We start from the raw sequence: 26,317 nt of genomic DNA, 5'->3' as shown, positions 1-26,317 counted from the left end.
AACTTGGCAAATAAACATCCACAAGAATTAGCTTATCGACTCCCCGGACAGTACTATAAGAATCGGTACTGAACATCTGTCCTGTAATTGTCCAGGCTCCCATAGCAATAATATATTTTGGAGTTCGGACATTTGCTCATATCTCACTAAAGAGGGGGCAATTTTCATAGTTATTGTTCCGGCTGTTAAAATTAGATCAGCTTTATTGGAGATACTAATATTAAATGATACATTTCACTAACAGCTTAAGGTTTTGCTTGAGATGGTCATTCAACATGGTATCAGAGACAAACCAAATGAAAAGATCCTGAGTTCGAATCCCACCGCCACCCATTTCAAATATTTAAAATGTAATTCGTCTTCACTTCCTCTCGCGCCTGGCATTGGGAATTATTCCTGCAACTCAAAATCTACTAAGTAGAGGGATTAACATCCCCTGGAATTGCCCAGCCTGTTTGCGGAAATTGTCGAGCATGCATGCTCTTTTTCACTGTACTTTGGCACATCAAGTTTGGGCAGGAGTTTTAAATATGATTTTTGTTTGTCGATTTGTCAACGGAATTCACCGGCTGCGAAAAGTTCAAAACCGACTAAGCAAGGATTTGTTGGGCTTTGTTGCGCTGCTTGTTAGAGGCATTTGATTTGCTCTAAACAAGAAATATTTCTTGAAACAAATTTTCATTATCAGAGTCAAACTAATTTAGCTCGTCTATCATAATGTTCTGTTATGTGTTTAGTTACGAGTTAGTCTCTTCATTTGTAATCGGTTTATGGATTTGTATTGATGACTTTTGACCTATGTAGTACAAGTAATAAAGTGGATAATTTAGACTGGATATCGATCCCACAGAGAATATTTTATTACCTAATCCTAGACGCTAAATTCTACCAATTATTATCAAGCCCACCCTACAAAGTCGACTTTGGACAGAATTAACTAAATTAAACTAAATTAAAAGGCAAGCAAAAACAAGAAAGCAATTTAAAACGAAGATTTAATCAAAGTAAGCAAGTCTAGGATTTTATTTTCCCCCTTATGTGATTATTACTCCCCCAATTCTTTCAATTATGCAAGTAATTAACCCGGATTATTAACCTGAGATGCTAAATTAATCATAACCCGCTTCCGCGTGTATTACAATTCTAATACTCTAGATTCAATTATTGTATTCCTACGCAATTAATTCTAGAACACAACATTAAGCACAAATCTCAATAGTGGCTACCTACAAGATTAACTATATTCCTATGTTAATACTGTTAAGTGTATATTTTTACACTTTATCGTATCTTTTTATTTGAGCTTTTGGTGTGTTTTAACGATAATTGGTGCTTAAAAAGTTGATTTATTGTATTTTAGGTACAAATTGAAGAATTGGAAAAGTATGGGGTCAAAACTGCAATTTTGGAGAAAATATGGGCCAAAAGTGAAAAAAGCAGAATTCTGGAGAATAGACCGCGCGGCCGTGCGGATTTTAGGCATAAATCTCACACGGCCGTCCGGATGGGCGAGTTGGCGCAGTGAAGGAATCTTAATTGTACAAGGAAACTGCCTTCTTCCCCAAGTTTTTCACCCTATATAAGACCAAGCCAAGCACACAATTAGGGATCCATCTTTTTACGCAATTTCAAGAGCAACAAAGCAATAACGAAGACGAAGAATTCGAAGACTCCAAGCAAAGATTTATCGTCTATGATTTATTTTATTTGCGTTTTTGATTTAATTATGAGTAGCTAAACTACTTATTTCTAGGATTTTATTTGGAACCCTATGTGGGATTTATGAACCCTTTTCTATGATTTTATGCAAGTTTTAATTCCGGATTATTTCTTCTACTTGTTTTATTAAGTGCATGAACTTGATCAACTTATGTGCTTTTATGTTATTGTTAATCGCATGAATCGGAAGATCGGGTTAATAATTAGAACTGTGGTAGAAGAGCCTTTGTGGTATTAACATAGGAATATAGTTAATCTCTTAGGTAGCCATTATTGAGATTTGTGCTTAATGCTGTGTTCTAGAATTAATTGCATAGGAATATAGTAATTGAATCTAGAGTATTAGAATCGTAATACACGCGGAAGCGGGTTATGATTATTTTAGCATCTCAGGTTAATAATCCGGGTTAATTGCTTGCATAATTGAGGGAATTGGGGGAGTAATAATCACATAGGGGGAAGAATAAAATCCTAGGCTTGTCTACTTTGATTAAATCTTCGTTTTTAATTGCTTTCTTGTTTTTGTTTGTTTTTAATTTAGTTTAATTTAGTTTATTCTCTCAAAACTCGACTGTGTAGGGTGGGCTTGATAATAATTGGTAGAATTTAGCGTCTAGGATTAAGTAATTAAATATTCCCTGTGGGTTCGATATCCGGACTTAATTGTCCACTATATTACTTGTACGATACGTGCACTTGCGTGTAGGTTTTCGATCAACAAGTTTTTGGCGCCGTTGCCGGGGAATATTTTAATTATTTATTTTATTCTAGCTCTAGATTTGAACAATTTTCACGATTCACCCATTTAATTTTCGTTTTATTTTATTTTTGTTTTAGGTACGTTGTATGCGCAGGAGACTCGATCTTGCTAGAGAACCGTTTGATCCCGAAATCGAACGAACTTTTCGAGCCGCTAGGAGACTTCAACGCGAAAATTATAGAATGGAGGACGAAGAACGCATACGTGCAGAGGGTAATTTACTCAATGCCAACGGGAACCAAGTCCAAGACCCACCCCTTCAACTTCCATTACAGCCAGCAGCTAGGCCACGGGCACTTCAAGATTACATAATCCCGACTCATGACGGATTCCGGCCGAGCATCCAATATCCACCCATTGAGGCGCATAATTTTGAGATCAAACAAGGCCTTTTGACGATGCTCCAAAATAACGGGCTCTTTAGTGGGTTGGCAGGTGAAGATCCCCATCTGCACATTGTCAATTTTCTAGATACCTGTAACTCCCACCGTCAAAACGGCGTTTCCCAAGAGGCGCTTCAATTAATTCTCTTCAAGCACTCCCTACAAGGAAGAGCTCGCCAGTGGTTGATGTCCCAAGCCCCCCACTCTATCTCGTCGTGGCCTCAACTCCTCAACCTTTTCATGAAAGTCTATAGCTCACCCGAGAAGGACGAGAGAATCCGGCGAGAAATTCACAATTTTGTCCAAGAGCAAGGCGAGCAATTATACGAGGCATGGGAGAGATTTAAAACTCTTTTGCGGCAATGTCCAACACATGGAGTCGAACAATGGCGGCAAATCCACATCTTCTACCAAGGGATTAACGAGAATGCGCGAACGGTCTTAGATGCATCCACCGGGGGAAATTTTATGAGTCAATCGATACCGGATGCTTTCATCATGTTGGATCAAATTGCTCAAAATCGGTTTGCCAAGTCAAGCGAGAGGACGGTTAGTGGAGCCAAGAAAGTTCCCGGAGTGTTGGAGTTAGATGCAATTACGGCCCTTCAAGCTCAAGTGACCCAAATTGCTCAACAAAATCAACTCCTTCTGCAGCACATCAAAGCAAGTCCACCACAACAAGTCAAAGCAATTGAATCTCCATGTTGTGAAATTTGCAGTGGAAATCACTACACGCTCCAATGCCAACAAGATGTGGAGTCGCTCAACTACGTCAACAATGCGCCTCGCCAATTCCAAAATCAAGGGTGGAGATCACAAGGGCAATATGGAGGAAATCAACAAGGCCAAGGATATCAAAGACCTCAAGGTCAATTCCAAAATCAAGCCCCTCCTCAACAAAGCTATCAAGGCAACAATCCACCGGCCCAAAAATCAAACACGGATGAGATATTGGCCCAATTCATGACCGCTACCCAAGCCTCGTTGCGAAATTTGGAGAATCAACTCGCTCAATTAGCTTTGAAGCAAGAGAACCGCCCGCCGGGAGCATTGCCATCGAATACGGAAGATCCTCGAAATCAAAAGTTCGAGACGTGCCAAGCTATCGATGTCAAGAGCGAAAAAAGGGAAGAAATTCAAATCAAGCCGCAAGTCACTGTAGCCGAATGGGTCGAGCCGATCCCATATCCACAAAGATTGCTAACGAAAAAGATCGAGGTCGAGACATGCCAAGCAGTCACCTTGAAGAACGGTAAGCAATTGGAGGAAGCCCCACGAAAAGAGAAGAGAAGCACGGTAATCGAGAAGCCGAAAAAGAATGAGGAAAAAGAATCATCTCATGACGAGCCACCATCGACGGTGCCTTCACAAGTCCCTCCAATTCCTTATCCTCAAAAGTTTATAAAGAAGAAGCTCGATGCCGAATATCAAAGATTTTTGGACAAGTTGAAGGAAATTCGCATAAATATTCCTTTCATTGAAGCACTACAAAAGATGCCAAAGTGGGTGAAGTTCCTCAAGGACCTCGTGAAGAAAAGTAAGAAATTGCAAGGGAACGAGATGATCCAACTCACGGAGCAAATTAGTGCGATTCTTACTCGGCCTCTTCCACAAAAACTCGGCGATCCAGGTAAGTTTACTATTCCCTGTACTATAGGAGGTAAAAATTTTAGATCGCTCATTGATTTAGGCGCTAGCATTAATCTTATGCCGTACTCTACTTTTAAAAATCTTGGGTTAGGAGAAATTGAACCGACGGCTATAACTCTTCAATTAGCCGATAGATCTTTAGTTTACCCAAAAGGTATTTTAGAGAATGTGCTAGTGAAAGTTAATAAATTTATCTTCCCTGTTGATTTCGTTATACTTGATATAGATGAGGATAGGGAGATACCTCTTATCGTAGGGAGACCGTTTTTAGCCACGTCGAAAACTCTCATTGATTGTGCTAGTGGTGATCTTACAATGACTGTGCATGATCAAACAATCAAATTCAATGTTTTTAGTGCTAATAAAAATCCATGTGAAAATAATGATTGTTTTGCTATTGAGCTTATGGATTTTACAAATAATGAAAAGTTTGATGTTTCGATCTTGGACAATGGGAAAGCATCTTTGAGTGCAGGAGATGATGGCGGAAACGGGAATCGGACGGAGAAAGTTTATTTCATGGACTCAATTTTAAATCCTCCAAGAGAAAGTCATGCGAGTCGAGGTCTTAACGACGATGAGAATGCAAGGAAGATGTTGCCAACCAAAGGTTCGAGCAAGTCACGAGAGAAGGATGAGTCAAGCTATTGTGGTCGTAAGGAGAAAATCAAAAAGGAATTGCACAAAGGACAATTGGTGTTATTGTGCAAATCCCGTCTTTGGTTACTTCCAAGGAGGTGCAAATTAAAGTGGTCGCGGCCGTTTATTGTCCAAGAAACTCTTCCGCACGAGGTGGTCAAAATAAAGGAGCGCGATTCAAATCGTACGTTCAACGTAAAACGGAGCCGGCTCAAACCGTATTGGGAAGCGAGTGAAGATTGCCAAGTGACTTCGGTCACTTTTGCTTGAAATTAAAGAAGCAACGTCCGGCTGAAGACTTTAAACTTAGCGCTTCTCGGGAGGCAACCCGAGCCTTATTGTTTTTCGTATTTTTTCTTTCATTTTTCGTTTCGTTTTTAGTATCATAAGCATGCATTCTAATTTATTATTTGAATTTTATTTTTCAGGGCCGAAAACGTGAGTCGAGAGTCGAGTCGAGCGGCCACTAAAAAAAAAAAAAAAAAAAAAAAAAAAAAAAAAAATTATTATTTAAAAAGTTTCAGGGTCACTAATAACAAGTTTTTATTTTTCAGGGCCTTAAAATGCAATTATTGAAACTTTTCACACGGCCGTGCAGAAAAAGACTTGGAATCTCGCACGGCCGTCTGAGAAGCGGACGATGCTACTGCCCAAATTGGCCAATTGGTGCGGCCGTGCGGATTTCTTCACAAAATCCCGCACGGCCGTCCGAAGGGAAAACCGGCTTCTGCCCAATTTCGGGAAACGGTGCGGCCGTCCGAGAAAATTGGCTGCAAAATGGGACGGCCGTCCGAACTCAACAGGGGATGTTTTAAATTTTCGAAAATTCGATTTTCTCCCCCATTTTTTTTTCTTAAACCCTCCTCTTTCCTTCTTTCTATCTCCCACACACAAATTTTCGAATTTTTTTTTGAATTTCTCTTCCAAAAATTCTTCGATTCCACACACATAATTCACTCACACACTCTCCGATTCTTATTTTGTGTTGGTATTGACAGGGAGGCTAGAGAGTCGAATCAACTTCCTCAAAATCTCATCTTTCAAGGCACGCCCGAGTGCATCGAGCCGGCATCCGCCGGCACCCATTCTTGAGCCCGTGTCCGAGCCGCCGATGAAGATGAGCGTGAGAGAGCGAGGGAGGAGCACCCCGATCACATCGACCCCGACTAAATCAGGTGTTTTCTATCCTTAAACTTTGTGCTAATTTCGTTGAGGGCAACGAAAATTATAAGTTTGGGGGTGAAAAACATGTTATTTTTGTGCTTAATTGTTTTAGTTTGCATGCATTAGGTTTTATTCGTTTTTATTGTTTTTCTCGTTTTTCCGGAATATAAAAAAAAAAAAAAAAAAAAAAAAAAAAAAAAAAATTGCTTGAGTCGAATGCATCGATGATTTATGATGATGAGAGATGATCAATGTTTGATGATGAGATTGCTTGTTTTGTGTGATAAGGATTTGATGTTTGTTTAGCTTTCGATTCAACGGGACTTAGAAGCAAATTATTGCTAGGAATCACATTTTGTGCATTGATTTGGTTGAATGTTTTGTATTTTAAATTTGGAATTAATTTGTGCTATATCATGCTATGTTCGGTTTTAGAACTCACCCTAGGAAATTTATGATACGAAGTATTGAGTAGTGAGTGATTTGGGATATGATTTGGGCCTTCTTTGAACCGTTTGAGCCTTTCAAGCCGACCTTTTTATCGAAATTATCCTTAGAACCTTGATTTGAGCCTCGGAGAAAAGGTGTTCTTTCTTTTAGCCATATGTGTAAGGTAGAATAGGTGGAGATTCTTGAAAATTACCCCTTGGAGTTCGGTCGAAATTTTTTTTATAAGGTCCTTCTTCTTCGAAAAAAAAAAAAAAAAAAAAAAAAAAATAATAAAAAAAAAAAAAAAAAAATAATAAAAAAAAAAAAAAAAAAAAAAAAAAAAGAGAAAAAGAGAAGAAGAGGAGACTAGAAGGGAGAAATAAGGACTAGTTGTTGAATTATTCTTGAAAACTCAATCCATTGCCTCAAAAGCAAAAGTGGAGACTTTTGAACTTTTGAGAATCGAGTTTATTAAAGTCCGTAGAGGTGAATTCATTGTTTCAAACGCCTATCTTTCAATTTTTGGCGTAATCACCTAAATTCAAGAAGAATAGCCACACATACCCATATTTCCTACCTCGAACCAAAGAGCCTAACAATTGAAAGCCACAAAGCCCCAATGATCCCAATAGCTTAATGTTCGATATTAGTGGAGTAGAATAATTTGGTGAGTATTTGGAGTCAAGCATATGCATGTAAGTATAAATTTTCTCTATTTTTAACTTGCAAATATTGGATACTTGAAGCAATTGTATGATTTGTGGTTTTTGGTAATGGTGAGTGACTAAGTGTTGTTGAATTTTGAGCTTGCGAATGTCTAAGGAATTGTCATTATAATTACAAGTTCTGAAAACGTGAAGTTGATCATTGATCTATGTGATGAGATGTTATCGTTGAGTTATTTGCTTATTGGTAGATTTTTGCTTGAGGACAAGCAAAAGTTCAAGTTTGGGGGTGTGTTAAGTGTATATTTTTACACTTTATCGTATCTTTTTATTTGAGCTTTTGGTGTGTTTTAACGATAATTGGTGCTTAAAAAGTTGATTTATTGTATTTTAGGTACAAATTGAAGAATTGGAAAAGTATGGGGTCAAAACTGCAATTTTGGAGAAAATATGGGCCAAAAGTGAAAAAAGCAGAATTCTGGAGAATAGACCGCGCGGCCGTGCGGATTTTAGGCATAAATCTCACACGGCCGTCCGGATGGGCGAGTTGGCGCAGTGAAGGAATCTTAATTGTACAAGGAAACTGCCTTCTTCCCCAAGTTTTTCACCCTATATAAGACCAAGCCAAGCACACAATTAGGGATCCATCTTTTTACGCAATTTCAAGAGCAACAAAGCAATAACGAAGACGAAGAATTCGAAGACTCCAAGCAAAGATTTATCGTCTATGATTTATTTTATTTGCGTTTTTGATTTAATTATGAGTAGCTAAACTACTTATTTCTAGGATTTTATTTGGAACCCTATGTGGGATTTATGAACCCTTTTCTATGATTTTATGCAAGTTTTAATTCCGGATTATTTCTTCTACTTGTTTTATTAAGTGCATGAACTTGATCAACTTATGTGCTTTTATGTTATTGTTAATCGCATGAATCGGAAGATCGGGTTAATAATTAGAACTGTGGTAGAAGAGCCTTTGTGGTATTAACATAGGAATATAGTTAATCTCTTAGGTAGCCATTATTGAGATTTGTGCTTAATGCTGTGTTCTAGAATTAATTGCATAGGAATATAGTAATTGAATCTAGAGTATTAGAATCGTAATACACGCGGAAGCGGGTTATGATTATTTTAGCATCTCAGGTTAATAATCCGGGTTAATTGCTTGCATAATTGAGGGAATTGGGGGAGTAATAATCACATAGGGGGAAGAATAAAATCCTAGGCTTGTCTACTTTGATTAAATCTTCGTTTTTAATTGCTTTCTTGTTTTTGTTTGTTTTTAATTTAGTTTAATTTAGTTTATTCTCTCAAAACTCGACTGTGTAGGGTGGGCTTGATAATAATTGGTAGAATTTAGCGTCTAGGATTAAGTAATTAAATATTCCCTGTGGGTTCGATATCCGGACTTAATTGTCCACTATATTACTTGTACGATACGTGCACTTGCGTGTAGGTTTTCGATCAACAAATACCACAAAGGTTCTTCTACCACAGTTATAATTATTAACCCGATCTTTCGATTGATGCGATTAACAATAACATAAAAGCACATAAGGTATCAAGTTCATGCACTTAATAAAACAAGTAGAAGAAATAATCCGGAATTAAAACTTGCCTAAAATCATAGAAAAGGGTTCATAAATCCCACATAGGGTTCCAAATAAAATTCTAGAAATAAGAAAATTAGCTACTCATGATTAAAGTAAAAACACAAATAAAATTAATCATAAACGATAAGTCTATGCTTGGAGTCTTCAAATTCTTCGTCTTCGTTATTGCTTTGTTGCTCTTGAAATTGCGTAAAAGATGGATCCCCAATTGTGTGCTTGGCTTGGTCTTATATAGGGTAGAAATTTTGGAGAAGAAGGTAGTTTCCTGATGCAATTAGGATTCCTTTACTGCGCCATTTCGTCATCTCGGACGGCCGTCCCGAATTTTGTACTAAAACTCGGACGGCTGTCTCAAAACCAGAAACTGCTTTTGCTCCTCAGACGGCCGTCCCAGATTTAAGTGTAAATCTCAGACGGCCGTCCCGGGCTATATTTCTTCAGATTTTTTATTTCTTCACTTTTGGCCCATATTTTGTCCAAAATTGTTGTTTTTACCCCATACTTTTTCCTCAATTTATACCTAAAATACAATAATCAACTTTTAAGCACCAATTATCGTTAAAACACACCAAAAGCTCCAATTAAGAGGTACGATAAAGTGTAAAAATATACACTTAACACACCCCCAAACTTGAACTTTTGCTTGTCCTCAAGCAAAATCTACCAATAAGCAAATAACTCAACTACTACATCTCATTACATAGATCAATGATCAACTTCACATTTTCAGAACTTGTAATTATAATGACAATTCTTAGGCATTCGCAAGCTCAAAATTCAACAGCACTTAGTCACTCACAATTACCAAAAACCACAATTCATACAATTGCTTCAAGCATCTAATATTTGCAAATTAAAGATAGAAATAATTTATACTTACATGCATATGTTTGACTCCAAATACTCACCAAATTATTTTACTCTACTAATATCGAACATTAAGCTATTGGGATCATTGGGGCTTTGTGGCTTTCAATTGTTAGGCTCTTTGGTTCGAGGTAGGAAATATGGGTAAATGTGGCTATTCTTCTAGAATTGAGATGATTACGCCAAAATTTGAAAGATAGGCGTTTGAAACAATGAATTCACCTCTAAGGACTTTAATAAACTCGATTCTTAAGAGTTCAAAAGTCTCCACTTTTGCTCTTATGACAATGGATCGAGCTTTCAAAACAATTCAACAACTAGTCCTTACTTCTCCCTTCTAGTCTCTTTTTCTTCTTCTCTTCTTTTTTTTTTTTTTTTTTTTTTTTTTTTAAGAAGAAGAAGGACCTTATAAAAAATTTCGACCGAACTCCAAGGGGTAATTTTTCAAGAATCTCCACTTTTCTACCTTATACACATTGGCTAAAAGAAAGAACACCTTTTCTCCGAAGCTCAAATCAAGGTTCTAAGGATAATTTCGATAAAAAGGTCGGCTTGAAAGGCTCAAACGGTTCAAAGAAGGCCCAAATCATATCTCAAATCACTCACTACTCAATACTTCGTATCATAAATTTCCTAAGGTGAGTTTTAAAACCGAACATAGCATGATCTAGCACAAATTAATTTCAAATTTAAAATACAAAACATTCAACCAAAGCAATGCACAAAGTGTGATTCCTAGCAATAATTCGTTTCTAAGTTTCGTTGAATCGAAAGCTAAACAAACACCTAATCCTTATCACCACAAAACAAGTAATCTCATCATCAAACATTGATCATCTCTCATCATCATAATTCATCGGATGCATTCGACTCAAGCAATTTTTTTTTTATTTTTTTTTATATTCCGGAAAAAACTATAAAAGCAATAAAAATAAATAAAACCTAATGCATGCAAACTAAAACAAATAAGCACAAAAACATGTTTTTCACCCCAAACTTAAAATTTTCGTTGCCCTCAACGAAATTAGCACAAAGTTTAAGGATAGAAAACAAATGATTTAGTCGGAATCGTCGTCGTCGGAGTATAAGAATTGGCGGGAAAGAAATTCGAGTTTTTTTTTTTTTTTTGCCCGAAATATGTTCGGACGGCCGTCCCGTGATATGAGTCTATTTTCGGACGGCCGTCTGGCAGGTAGAGACTTGATTTTTCATGTCTCTGGATTTCGGACGACCGTCTGGAATTTTGCTAGGATTTTCGGACGGCCGTTTGGACCCTCTGACCACTTTTTCGACCCTGAAAATTAAAATTCAAATAGATTAATTAGAATGCATGCCTATGAAAATAAAAACAAAACGAAAAAATAAATAAAACTACGAAAAACAATAAAGCTCGGGTTGCCTCCCGAGAAGCGCTAAGTTTAAATTCTTCAGCCGGGCGTTGCTTCTTTATTTTCAAGCAAAAGTGACCGAAGTCACTTGGCAATCTTCGTTCGCTTCCCAATACGGTTTGAGCCGGCTCCGCTTCACGTTGAACGTACGATTTGAATCTCGCTCCTTTATCTTGACTACATCGTGAGGAAGAATTTCTTGGACAATAAACAGCTGCGACCACTTTGATTTGCGCTTTCTTGGAAATAACCAAAGACGGGATTTGCACAATAACACCAATTGTCCTTTGTGCAATTTCTTTTTGTTTTTATCCTTACGATCCCAATATCTTGACTCATCCTTCTCTCGTGGCTTGCTCGATTCTTTGGGTGGCAACATCTTCCTTGCACTTTCATCGTCGTTAAGACCCCAACTTGTATGACTTTCTCTCGGAGGAGTTGAAATTGAGTCCATGAAGTAAACTTGCTCCTTCCGATTCTCGTTTCCGCCATCATCTCCTGCACTCAAAGATGTTTTCCCATTGTCCACGATCAAAACATCAAATTTTTCATGATTTGCAAAATCCATAAGCTCAATAGCAAAACAATCATTATTATCACATGAATTTTTATTAGAACTAAAAACATTGAATTTCATTGTTTGATCATGCACATTCATTGTAAGATCACCACTAGCACAATCAATAAGAGTTTTCGACATGGCTAGAAACGGCCTCCCTACGATAAGAGGTATCTCCCTATCCTCATCTATATCAAGTATAACGAAATCAACAGGGAAGATAAATTTATTAACTTTCACTAGCACATTCTCTAAAATACCTTTTGGGTAAACTAAAGATCTATCGGCTAATTGAAGAGTTATAGCCGTCGGTTCAATTTCTCCTAACCCAAGATTTTTAAAAGTGGAATAAGGCATAAGAGTAATGCTAGCGCCTAAATCAATGAGCGGTCGAAATTTTTTACCTCATATAGTACAAGGAATAGTAAACTTACCTGGATCGCCGCCGAGTTTTTGTGGAAGGGGCCGAGTAAGAATTGCACTAATTTGCTCCGTGAGTTGGACCATCTCGTTCCCTTGCAATTTCATACCTTTTGTCACGAGGTCCTTACGGAATTTTACCCACTTTGGCATCTTTTGAAGTGCTTTAGTAAAAGAGATATTTATGCGAATTTCCTTCAACTTGTCCAAAAATCCTTGGTGTTCGGCATCAAACTTCTTCTTTATAAACTTTTGAGGATATGGAATTGGTGGGGCTCGTGCAATCACTATTGATGGTGATTCTTCTTGAATTGATTCCTTCTCCTCAATCATCTTCGACTTCTCGATTACCGTATTTCTCTTCTCTTTTCGCGGGGCTTCCTCCAATTTCTTACCATTCTTCAAGGTGACTGCTTGGCACGTCTCGACCTCGATCTTTTTCGTTTGCAATCTTTGGGGATATGGGATTGGTCGACCCATTCGGCTACAGTGACTTGCGGCTTGACTTGAATTTCTTCATTTTTCTCGATCTTGAAATCGATAGCTTGGCACGTCTCGAACTTTTGCTTTCGAGGATCTTCCGTAGTCGATGGCAATGCTCCTGCCGGACGGTTCTCTTGATTCAAAGCGAATTGAGCGAATTGGTTCTCCAAATTCCGCAACAAGGCTTGGGTAGCGGTCATGAATTGGGCCAATATCTCCTCCGTGTTTGACTTTTGGGCCGGTGGATTGTTGCCCTGATAGTTTTGTTGAGGAGGGACTTGATTTTGAAATTGACCTTGAGGTCGTTGATACCCTTGGCCTTGTTGATTTCCTCCATATTGCCCTTGTGATCTCCACCCTTGATTTTGGAATTGGCGAGGCGCATTATTGACGTAGTTGAGCGATTCCACATCTTGTTGGCATTGGAGCGTGTAATGATTTCCCCCGCAAATTTCACAACATGGAGAATCAACGGCTTGGACTTGTTGTGGTGGATTTGCTTTGATGTGCTGTAGAAGGAGTTGATTTTGTTGAGCAATTTGGGTCACTTGAGCTTGAAGGGCCGTAATTGCATCTAACTCCAACACTCCGGGAACTTTCTTGGCTCCACTAACCGTCCTTTCGCTTGACTTGGCAAACCGATTTTGTGCAATTTGATCCAACATAATAAATGCATTCGGTACCGATTGACTCATAAAGTTACCCCCGGTTGATGCATCTAAGACGGTTCGTGCATTCTCGTTAATCCCTTGGTAGAAGATGTGGATTTGTCGCCATGTGTTGGACACTGCCGCAAAAGAGTTTTAAATATCTCCCATGTCTCGTATAATTGCTCGCCTTGCTCTTAGACAAAATTATGAATTTCACGTCGGATTCTCTCGTCCTTCTCGGGTGACCTGTAAACTTTCATGAAAAGGTTGAGGAGTTGAGCCACGACGAGATAGAGTGGGGGGCTTGGGACATCAACCACCGGCGAGCTCTTCCTTGTAAGAGTGCTTGAAGAGAATTAATTGAAGCGCCTCTTGGGAAACGCCGTTTTGACGATGGAAATTACAGGTATCTAGAAAATTGAGAATGTGAAGATGAGGATCTTCACACGCCAATCCACTAAATAGCCCGTTATTTTGGAGCATCGTCAAGAGGTCTTGCTTGATCTCAAAATTGTGCGCCTCAATAGGTGGATATTGGATGCTCGGGCGGAATCCGTCGAGAGTTGGGATTATGTAGTCTTGAAGTGCCCGTGGCCGAACTGCTGGCTGTAATGGAAGTTGAGGGGGTGGATCTTGGACTTGGTTTCCGTTGGTCCCGAGTAAATTACAATCTGCGTTTCTGCGTCTTCGTCCTCCATGATATTGTTTGCGCGTTGAAGTCTCCTAGCGGCTCGAAGAGTACGTTCGATTTCGGGATCAAACGGTTCTCTAGCAAGATCGAGTCTCCTGCGCATACACAGTACCTAAAACAAAAAATAAAATAAAACAAAAATTAAATGGGTGAATCGTGAAAATTGTTCAAATCTAGAGCTAGAATAAAATAAATAATTAAAATATTCCCCAACAACGGCGCCAAAAACTTGTTGGTTGGAATACCTACACGCAAGTGCACGTATCGTACAAGTAATAAAGTGGACAATTAAGTCCGGATATCGATCCCACAGAGAATATTTGATTATCTAATCCTAGGCGCTAAATTCTACCAATTATTATCAAGCCAACCCTACAAAGTCGACTTTGGAGAGAATTAACTAAATTAAACTAAATTAAAAGGCAAGCAAAAATAAGAAAGCAATTTAAAACGAAGATTTAATCAAAGTAAGCAAGCCTAGGATTTTATTTCCCCCCCATGTGATTATTACTCCCCCAATTCCTTCAATTATGCAAGTAATTAATCCGGATTATTAACCTGAGATGCTAAATTAATCATAACCCGCTTCTGCGTGTATTACAATTCTAATACTCTAGATTCAATTATTGTATTCCTACGCAATTAATTCTAGAACACAACATTAAGCACAAATCTCAATAATGGTTACCTAAGAGATTAACTATATTCCTATGTTAATACCACAAAAGGCTCTTCTACCACAGTTATAATTATCAACCCAATCTTCCGATTCATGCGATTAACAATAACATAAAAGCACATAAGGTGATCAAGTTCATGCACTTAATAAAACAAGTAGAAGAAATAATCCGGAATTAAAACTTGCATAAAATCATAGAAAATGGTTCATAAATCTCACATAGGGTTCCAAATAAAATCCTAGAAATAAGAAAATTAGCTACTCATGATTAAAGTAAAAACGCAAATAAAATTAATCATAAACGATAAGTCTATGCTTGGAGTCTTCGAATTCTTCGTCTTCGTTATTGCTTTGTTGCTCTTGAAATTGCGTAAAAGATGGATCCCCAATTGTGTGCTTGGCTTGGTCTTATATAGGGTGGAAAATTTGGAGAATAAGGTAGTTTCCTTGTGCAATTAGGATTCCTTTACTATGTCATTTCGTCATCTCGGACGGCCGTCCCGAATTTTGTACTAATACTCGACGGCCGTCTCAAAACCAGAGACTGCTTCTGCTTCTCAGACGGTCGTCCCAGATTTAAGTGTAAGTCTTAGACGGCCGTCCCGGGCTATATTTCTTCTGATTTTTTATTTCTTCACTTTTGGCCAATATTTTCTCCAAAATTGCAGTTTTTACTTCATACTTTTACAATTCTTCAATTTGTACCTAAAATACAATAAATCAACTTTTTAAGCACCAATTATCGTTAAAACACACCAAAAGCTCCAATTAAGAGGTACGATAAAGTGTAAAAATATACACTTAACACTCGTCATCCACGGGACGGGCCCGGTTCTAGATATAGGTGAACCGTGAACTGCTGGGCCAGCCCGGCTATTCACCCGAATTTATAAAAAAAAAAGGAAAATTAAAAACAAAAAACAGAAAAAATCTAAAAAAAGTTGAACCGGCCCACTGAACCGGCCGTTATTTGCTATTTTTGAATTTTATTTCCCCCCATTTTTTCCTATAAATTCACTCACACTCCATTTTTTCCTATAAAATTAAGTTCAAGTCATTTTATTTATTTTCTTTTGTTTTTTTAATTTCCTATTTAAAATTAATTCTTTTAATTTATTTATCCATAAAGTATTTTTCAATATATATATATATATATATATATATATATATATATATATATATATATATATATATATATATATATATATATATATAATTTTCCGGGCCGGCCCGGATAGGCCCGGAACCGGAGTGAACTGACGGGCAGCCCGACCCGCCGAACCGCATGTAGTACCGGCCGGTTCCGGTTCCGAAAAAAGTGAACCGCGAACCGGCGTGAACCGGCCCATGGCCGTGTCTATCAGAAACTCGACGACACTTGCCGAACACCTTATGGGTCATTTTATACTTTTTACTGTCTAAATTTATATATAATGGTTGGCTACTAAATTACTGTCTCATGCAGTAATATTGCTGTTTGGGACAGTAATAATATGAATATTATTTTCCCGAACAATAATATTATTAATATTATTGTCTAAGACAGTTAAATTACTGTTGGAGACAGTAATTTAGCAGCCAAGGTTGTAATATTAATTAAAATAATTTTTTTTAAGAAAAAAATTCCAAAAAATAAAATAAAATCAATTAACAGTTAAATTATTGTATCCGACAGTTAAATTACTGTTGGAGACAGTAATTTAGCAACGAATACAGTAATATCAATTAAAATATTTTAAAAAAAAGTCAATTAACAGTTAAATTACTGTCTCCGACAGTTATGTAACTGCTGGAGACAGTAATTTAGCAGCCAAAACAGTAATATTAATTAAAATATTTTTTTTAAGAAAAAACAAAATTAAAAAAAAAAAAAAAAAAAAGTCAACGCCGGAGGTCTCCGGTGGTGGCGGGTCAAAATTGGGGTCAAAATTGAAATTAGGGTTAAAATTGATTAATTGATGAAATTGAGCTAAATTGGGGTGTAAATCATGAAATTGGAGTTGAATTGGGTTTCAATGAATTGAGGGTAATTTTGGTATATATAAAAGGATTTTCCTTATTTGCAAATAAGTTTGAATGAGCTAGATTTATTTGAAAGACAAAAAAGTTGAATGTCCTTCTTTTAATTAAGTGTATTTGTCATGGGTTTTTTTTGTGATTAACCCTACTTTTAATATTTATATATTTTCCCAAATTCTGGTATCTCTATTTTTGGGATACTACATAGCTTTTGACTTTTCTAGGTCATATGAAATATTCATTGTCAAAAAATAAAAATAAAAAACTGTTGCAATTTACAATTAGCTATGATTTAACCAAAACAATTATTATATATATAAAAAAAATAAAAGAAAAATATGGATTTATTTAGCATAGAACATAAATCTCTCCACTACTCTCACCCTGCTCATCCCATTCCTCTGGAATATCTCCACCCACACACCACCCACCCCACAACCCCCCACCCTCGAGCATCCGTCACTGTTCATCCCCAGCTATGCAGCGGATGTCGAATTAGGAGATATCTGTTCTAAGTAAGTATTCATTCAACCACCAAATTCACAAATGGCAGTCGTCAACACTTATGTTCTCTGGTGTTACATTTCATCCCAATTTTGGGTGCTGTTTGTATTGTTAATCGTGGAGTTGCATTAATTCTGTATTGCTTGTTTTGTTTTGGTTTGTCTCTTCGTTTATTTACTTACTAATTTTCAAGAGGATCGTTTTGTGAGGAGTTTTCTGTTCACATGTTAGATAATGTTTGATTCAAGATTAAAAGAGATACAACTTATCTTGTTCGATGTTTTTGTTTTCTTATCTTGTTGTGTGGTGCTCTTAGGTACACAAATTTACATGAAGTTATGTACAACTTGAGCTGAAAATAAACTGAGATGATGATGTCTTGATTTATTTTTCAACCTTGTGATTGATTCGTCCGGTGTTATCGTATTTGTAGTACAGGAAAAACTAGCGTAACCTTTGTTTGGACTCCATTAATATCTCTTTCCGATTTTCTACTTCCCTGTTCTTGGTGACGTTTTTTTCCCATATCTCCTCGATTTTTTATTGTGTAATTATTTCTTTTTGGTTATCTCTGGATAATAATCCTGTAGTTCGTCTTGTCTTTCTGCACTTCTTAAGTGTAGAGAGTTTTTTTAAGGGTTGGACAAAAAATAGATTCGTAAAACAATTTCTGCCATTTTTGACTGCTTACTACTAAGTTTATATATCGTTACTACATCCATTATCTTTTCTATTGGTGATTATCGGGGGGTCGGGTGGTGAGTGCTTGGTATGTTCGAAAGACTTGTGGTAACGGTTTAAAATTCATTTTCGTTTTTTTCTTTTTCAGGAATGGATAGTGTGTGTCTGCATTCCCAGTTTAGCAGAACTGCACCTTTACACAGTAAAGAAAGTACATGGCAATGTCTCAGTTTGCTCAACTCTATGAAGGTATATCCTTACCCTTTTTACTCCCGTATAATTTACGGATGAATCTCTCCAGAGTAATGCAACCATTACAGTTTTCCAAAAATTCTTTTTTTTTTTTTTTTTTTTTCTGTTTCTTCATAGTTTTCTCAAATATTTCTTTTAAATAGTCACTGAATTGTTGATATTAAAGATTAAGTTTGCTTTTTTTTTTTTTTTCATGCAGAGCAGATGCAGTGGACTCAGCCTTCAGTTCAACTTCAGAATTTTGCCACAACACTCGATTCACGCGCAAGCACTTGTAATTAAATGCGATAATCCTCAAAATGCAGATTTGCCTCGTTATTACTCCAAAAAGGAGAAGAAACCGTTTCCTATACCGATAGTCGAGCTAAGAAGAGCAGCCAGGCAGAGGCTGAAAGATAGCAAGAACAAACCAAGAGGAGCTGTCCCCCCTCCAAAACGAGGCCTCGTGGTCGAAAAACTAATTCCTCTCGCGTATAGGGTGTTGAATGCAAGAATAAGGTTAATAAACAATCTCAAGAAGCTTTTGAAAGTGACGCCCGCCTATTCCTGCAAGTAATAATTCTCCATCCAATCATGTCTTTAATTTTGTCACTCTTTTCAACTGTACAGATCCATGAAGACTACTATGTTTTTTAATATCAGAAATTAAAATACATAAGATGAATTCAGAATTCTTTTTCGTTCTTATTGTGTTCATGTGTCTTTGAATTTACTAGTGTTTCTTGATTCTGAACTGCTAAATGCCGTTTCAAATTTTCCGGACTTGAAATATGATATTGACCCTTTTTCAATTTGAATTTGGCAAAAGTCAGGACACCGAATTTGTACCCCTATGAGTTGGCTTTCTAATCCAACTTGAATCGGTTAGATTGGATGTTGAGTGAAAGAGTTATGCATGAATCAGTTACATCTTGAATTTCGGAAAACTCAAAACGTCAAAGTTGTAGCCAATATTCATTCATTCAAAGTTGGATTAGAAAGCCAACTCAAAGGGCTCCAGAATTTGGCGCTTTGACTTTTTCCAAAGTCAAACTGAAAAACAGTCAAAAATCACATTTGAAGTCAAAACAGCATCGAAACGACATTTAGTACAAAAAGTTAAATCTGACGACAAATTATGGCAGGTGGTGCAGCGAAATCCACGTGGGTCCCACTGGGCATCCATTCAAATCATGCAGAGGGCCACAAGCTTCTGCCCGTAAAGGAGCTCATGAATGGGGCGAAGCGTTTCTCGAGGACATACTGGCACCGGTCGAGGCCTACCACTTGTACGATCGCCTCGGAAAACGTATCCCACACGAGGAAAGATTCTCCGTACCAAGAATACCAGCCGTAGTAGAGCTCTGCATTCAAGCGGGAGTCGACCTGCCGGAATATCCCACCAAACGGAGGCGAAAGCCAATCATACGCATTGGAAAACGTGAATTCGTCGACGCCGACGAGAGCGAGCTCCCGGACCCCGAACCAGATTCTCCGAAGCCAGAAATATTGTCCGAATTATTCGATTCCGAAATTACCCCTCCGTCCAGCAAAGAAGAAACGGTTTTACTTGCTGAGGAAACACTCGAAGCGTGGGAAGAAATGAGGGGCGGAGCGAAGAAGCTGATGAAGCTGTACACTGTGAGGGCGTGTGGCTATTGTCCGGAAGTGCATGTGGGTCCCAGCGGACACAAAGCACAGAACTGTGGGGCCCACAAGCACCAGCAGAGGAACGGGCAGCATGGATGGCAGGCCGCAGTTCTTGATGACTTGATTCCGCCGAAATACGTGTGGCATGTACCCGATGTTAATAAGCCTCTACAGAAGGAGCTGAGGAGCTTCTACGGGCAGGCACCTGTGGTGGTGGAGCTGTGTGTCCAGGCTGGCGCTGAGGTGCCGGATCATTACAGACCGACTATGAGGTCCGATGTTGGGATTCCTGCAAATGTTAGAGAAGCGGAAATGGCGGTTTGAATATCCTGTAAGTTTATTGTCGCCTTCTTTGTAAAAACTATTTAAAGAAAACAAATTTCGCAGATAGAATTTGTGTGTAGGATTTGTTTTTTTATATAAAACTTATTGGTTGAAGCATATGGCGTCTCAAAATCTTTATTCTTGGCTGAACGATAGTCTAGCGAACCATATTATAAGAATGAGTGGGAAAAGATTGTTTTGTCTTAGGTCATAGAAAATGGAAAGAACCTTCTTTCTGCAAGGAGCAGAAGTTTATCACGAGAAGAATGGTATATATAATCTTTGTCCTTCGGTGAATTTCAACTGATTCAGCACAGTAGATTATTGAGACACATAGGTTAATCTTCTTGTTCGTTTTACTTCTGATAAAAAATCTTTGGTCTAATTCTCTGGTTCTGATGTTCTGCCCATGCACTAGTAGGATTAGGGTGGAAGAGAATGTCGTTTCTTGAAATATATATATATGTAAGGGTGAGTTGAAACAGAGTTGAAAATATTACAGTAGAAAACACATGGAATCAAATAAGATTCGGACAATGGTGAAATATATATTGGCAACAGTAATAGAGAAATACAAATTGAAAAGACACTGAAAGCACTAAATGTAGGATACACAATACACCATAAACACAACAGATTCAACAACTGGAAAACAAAGAAGAGAAGTAGACAAAAGACAACAACTTAGCGAAAACTAATAATCATTCCAGGACAAGGTCGGATAGAATTATAGGTGGATCCACTGATTTCTCAATCTCTGAATATTGCTTTTTGATGACTTGTTCTTATATGATACACATCAAGGGTGTTTTGGTCCTTCTGGCAAAGTCGGTTTAGGCAATTCCAGAAACTTTGGGAGTTCAGGCAACTTAGGCACTTCTGGTTTTGGAAAAGCTGGCATCTCAGGCTTGGGAATAGCTGGAAGCTCAGGCTTCGGAAGAGTTGGAATCTCAGGCTTGGGAAAAGCTGGAAGCTCGGGCTTGGGAAGTGATGGCAGCTCAGGCTTGGGAAAAGTCGGAAGTTCGGGCTTCGGCAGTGATGGCAGCTCAGCCTTTTCCAATGTCACCTGAGGCTTGGGAAAAGCTGGAAGCTCTGGCTTGGGAAAAGCTGGTAGCTCTGGCTTGGGAAAAGCCGGAAGCTCAGGCTTGGGAAAAGCTGGGAGCTCTGGCTTGGGGAAAGCTGGGAGCTCTGGCTTGGGAAAAGCCGGAAGCTCAGGCTTGGGAAAAGCTGGGAGCTCTGGCTTGGGAAGAGTTGGAAGCTCGGGCTTGGGAAAAGCTGGAATTTCGGGCTTTGGAATCTCAAGGAGGTGGCGGGCCGCCTCTGCTTGGTTTGTGTTGCCCGTTATTGACGACAAAGTGATTAACAGCAGCAAGAAAATCGAAGGGTGGCTGTCAAATAATGCCATTTTGTTTACTAAGGCAATGCTATAGCTTTTATTTTACTTGGATTGAAGTGTTTGATGTTTATGTGAGTGATGATGAATGGAGTTTTGGTGTGTTGTGGTTTATATAGAATTTGGGTATGTGGAGAAAACATCAAATGTTTTGGCATTGGTTGCTGGGAATATGGTCTTGTGTTAGTTCAACTTCCTAATGGTCTTCTTGTGTTTCTTCTTCATACATCTTTCGACTTTTTTTATTTTATTTTAATACGAAACATGTTACGAATGGAAAAGTAGGGATGACGTCTGAACCCTGAACCTCGACTCTAACTCTAATCATCAATGTCAATATGGAAATAGGATTGTGATCAATTCGAATTTGAGTCTAATTTTGTTCAAGTTATTCCGATTTTTGTAATTGCATTACGAACGACACTGACATTGTGCATTCTTTTACTCCACTAATTAGGTATTTTCTTGCGGAACCCCATTTGAATTATAGTTGGGGTAAATTACGAAAATCCTCCTGCACTTAGGCTAAATTACGAAAAACACCCCACCTAGCCGTAATTACCAAAATCCATTTGACGTTTGTTTTCTTCTTACACCAACCCACCACTGTTATTTTTCACGAAATTTTTTTGATACCATGTAAAATTTCCCGAAAAATGTCAATTTTACCCCTGTAAATGTGGCATTTGTTTATGTTACTTTTTAAAGACAAAACTTACCCTCGTAGGGGTAATAATAATACTAAAAAGTTGTGAACGTATTATTTAATAAGAATAAAGATTGTGTAAAGGCCCCGTATGGGTAATTTTTTACCTTAAAAAAGTAGCGTAAAGTCAGATCTGTAGGAATAGAATCGTCATGTTTCGTGAAATATTTCCTGAAATAAAAAAGATTCCAGTGAAAAACTACACCATAACGAGGTCGGTGTAAGATGGAAACAATTTCGGGGGAATTTTGGTAACTACGGATATATGGGGTGTTTTTTATAATTTAGTCTAAGTTCAAGGGTTTTTTTTTGGTTACGTTGTCACCTAAATTATTGCATTAGTTGAATTTTGCCATCTATACACAGCTGACTTCATAATGTAGGTAAGAAAATCCATATGAAAATGAAACCATAATTTCAGAATCTGTTGCAATTCGTAAACGATACTCATTTCTTCTTACATTGTCAAAAGCCGTCGACCTAACTCATATATATGTTTGGTTATTTAACTATTTTCCTTAGGGTAAATTACAAACACCCCCTGAGGTATGGTTAAATTACAAAAACACCCCTCTTGTTTGGATAATTACAACCACCCCCTCCAGTGGCGGATCCAGGACGAAAATTCAGGGTATGCCGGCTGTGCCGAGTACAAAACTGTATAGGGGTTAAATTTTTGGGGGTTCGGGGGCAGCGCCCCCGGAAAAAAAATTTGAACCTTTTTTTGTTGGATAAATTAGGAGAAGGGAAAAAAAAATTGAAATTTTTCTTTTTTTGATAAATTAGGAGAAGAAAAAATTTGGGACTTTTTTTGTATATTTTGAATTTGGGTGAACGAAATAATAATATAGATATAATATAATGTGTTTTTTGGGAGATGGGCTAAAAAACAAGAAAAAATTTAGGATTTTTTTGTATATTTTGAATTTTGGGTGGACTAAATAATAATATAGATATAATATATTGTGTTTTTAGGGAGAGGGGCTAAAAAAACAAAGAAAAAAGTTATGATTTTTTTTGTATATTTTGAATTTTGGGTGGACTAAATAGTAATATAGATATAATATAATGTGTTTATGGGAGAGGGGCTCAAAAGAAATTTTGACAAAAAAAATGAACAATACTTTTTTGTACCATAATGGAGTCGAACTCATGACCTTATGTAACAACTTGGAGATCTTTGCCACTAAGGCAAATTTATTTTTGTTATTTGGGGTGGTCCATGGCATACTTGGCCACCCCCTAGATCCGCCCCTGACCCCCTCAGCTCTTCAAATTTAGTGGAATCTTCGAGATTATATGAAATATTATCACTTTTGTACCCGTTTTATACCATTCAAACTCTACATTATGAAGTAAGATGATCATAATATGTGTTTTTTAGCTTGTGTATATCAGTTTGTAGTGCATCGGAAACTGTATTTTTACACAAAACGAATACAAACTAGAGCACATTACACGGAATCTAGATGATTATATTGAATTTGGCACAATAATTGTGGAGGTGTAAGAAAAAATCATAGTTGAGGGGGGTATATGTAATTATCCAAACAAGAGGGGGATTTTTGTAATTTGACCATACCTCAGGGGGTTTTTGTAATTTACCCTTTTCCTTAAATCAAAAATGAAATTGTATATCATGTACAATTTTTTTAGAATTAATATTTCCATAATAATATAAATAAGAGGCGGCTAAAATTAATACATGTTTTTTCTCACTTTAATACCTCCAAGTTCAATTTCATATTTTATACAAGTTTTTTTTTCTTTTGATTAATACCACACATAATTTTTTTTATTAGCAAAGTACTAAAATACCCCTTCATCAAATAAAATAAATTTATACAAACAATTTTTTTTTCCTCATTTAAATACGAAGATAAAAAAAGAAAAAGAAATTCTCTTCTTCTGTCCCAAACACAAACCTGTTAAACCCTCTCTTCTTCATCTTCTTACAAACCCTTCAAAAAAATCAAAACCTTAAAAAACTTATAAAATGGAGTCACAAGACAACAAAATGGTAGTCTACGTTAGGGGTGTGCACGGGTCGTATGGCTCGGTTTTTGTAATAAACCAAACATGTACTAATAATTTCGATTTTTCATACTTTAAGAATCGAACATGTCAATTTTTTTCGGGTTGGTGTTAATCGATTTTTTTTGTTTTCGGTTAACGGTTTCTTATATGCCTAATTGGGCCAACTTAATGGGTCTACAATTTCTTTACATAATGGGCCACGAGCTCAATATTGAAGACTACTACCACCGAGGCCCAATCACCTTCAAGTAAGGTTTGTGCCCGACAATTTCAACTAAGGTATAAATAAAGGTTGAAACGCATTCCTTAAGATACGCCATATTATCTGAACGATACGGCAATTCATATTCTCTCAACTATTTCTATAATCTGCACGTCTGACTTGAGCGTCGGAGGGGTATTCGCTGGATCAACCCTCGGCCTAATTCAGGTGTTCTCTGTTCGCATGTATCTCAGGGTCATCTAGCACGTGAGTAGTGATCCACATTGCTCTCTCAGCTTCCTCTATCTCAACAACTTAAGGTGATTTATTTCTAGCATCATCATAATGGCGCCGTCTGCGGGAAGGCATACAAGATCGCGTAGCACGCATGACGTCCTTGAATCATCTACTCGGAGAGAACGTGACAATGCTAACAACCTCCCACGTCGCGAAGACTCTGGCTTGCCACTTCCTCCTCGTAATCAGGATCCACCTCGTGATGTTAAGATAAATCCCCCACTGGATCCACCACTCCCCGCCCCTCAATCGGTTCAGATAATCGAAGAGGCCCTCCAACACATGATTGCGGAAACTTCAGCTCGTGTTGTCACTGCAGCAGTGGCATAATACATCGCCACAGCGGGAGTCAATGCTCCCCCTGCAGCTCCACCCGTGGCACAACGACCTCCACCGCCACCGGATAATGCATCCACCTCAGATCCTAGATCACGGATGCAACAATCTACTCATCGCCATGATACACGAACTGGGCGACAAGACCCACATTCACCTCCAAAAGGCAACGCCTCTCGCTAACGAGCTCCTCCACACAATGGGGGAGAGGATGATATTAACAGTCGGGTATCTCGCTCGAATCACCTTCCCCACATAGGTAATCTTGGTGGATGGGTAATACCTCCAATAAGGCGCAGTCCATTCACTGTCGCAAGGGGTAAATGTCTCGAGTCTACCACAGTTCGATGGATCGAATGACCCACGGGAGCACCGTGAAAAGTTCTACGCCATGGCAGATCTATATGGCCCAACTGATGCGGCGATGTGCAAGATGTTCCGCACAACACTCTCCGAGCGAGCATTGAGTTGGTTCAACTCCTTGCCCACTGGGTCAATAGAAGCTATCTCCCAACAGATCGTTTCACCAACCATTTCGCTATAATAAAGAGTACGCTAAGACTCCCGCGTACCTCTTCACTATCACCCAGAGAGAGGGCGAAACCATCCGCAACTATATTCAACGATTTGTGGAGACAGCTCATGAAGTTCCTAACGTGAGAAGAAGCATGCTCTCTGAAATCATTCAACAAAACTTGAAGCAATGTAGATTCAAGGAATCTATCGCCGGAAGACCTCCAACCACTCTGGAGAAGTTATTAAGTCGCGCTGGAAAATACGTGCGCATCGAAGAAGCTTCGACCCTCGCTCCTCCCAAGAAGAAAAGAGATGAAGGTCACTTCGACACCCGGAAACGAGATGACCGACGACAATCGTCGACATCTCCTTCTATGTTTCTAGACTTCCAATGATGTCAATGAGACTTGGAGCATCTCGAGCCTATAACAAAGTTAGCGGTCACATCATCCTAAACTAGGGGGCTATCATACCCGAAGGATGATGCATCCCCTCACCTCTCTACATCAATTGGACGAAACACCTACATTATCTACTTAATACAAGTTTAGTTATTTAGAGCGATTTACTCCCTACTTGTTTATTTACCTTCGCCTCAAGCAGGCTTGTAAGCTTCACATTTTCAATCAATGAATAAAGCAAGTTATTTTCCTTACTCT

At 38.1% G+C, this 26,317-nt stretch overlaps 2 protein-coding genes across 2 annotated transcripts; one reads left to right on the top strand and one right to left on the bottom strand.

The window, feature by feature from the left end:
- Nucleotides 1–17,339: 17,339 nt before the first annotated feature.
- On the top strand, nt 17,340–20,288 carry APO2 (APO RNA-binding protein (DUF794)). Its single transcript, XM_088823843.1, has 4 exons — nt 17,340–17,441; nt 18,115–18,215; nt 18,418–18,770; nt 19,343–20,288. The coding sequence occupies exons 2-4, from the start codon at nt 18,117–18,119 to the stop codon at nt 20,169–20,171; spliced, it is 1,281 nt and encodes a 426-aa protein (XP_088679969.1). The 5' UTR covers nt 17,340–17,441; nt 18,115–18,116; the 3' UTR covers nt 20,172–20,288.
- Nucleotides 20,289–20,699: 411 nt separating this feature from the next.
- On the bottom strand, nt 20,700–21,725 carry LOC105960227 (uncharacterized). The gene has a single exon (XM_012984399.2). It carries the CDS (start codon nt 21,574–21,576, stop codon nt 20,971–20,973), a length of 606 nt encoding a protein of 201 aa, XP_012839853.2. The 5' UTR covers nt 21,577–21,725; the 3' UTR covers nt 20,700–20,970.
- Between the last annotated feature and the right edge of the window lie 4,592 nt (nt 21,726–26,317).

Source organism: Erythranthe guttata, chromosome 10 (assembly GCF_056151865.1).
Source record: "Erythranthe guttata isolate IM_541 chromosome 10, IM_541, whole genome shotgun sequence".
NCBI classification, from domain to species: Eukaryota; Viridiplantae; Streptophyta; class Magnoliopsida; order Lamiales; family Phrymaceae; genus Erythranthe; species Erythranthe guttata.
This window is presented reverse-complemented; position numbering and strand designations above follow the sequence as displayed.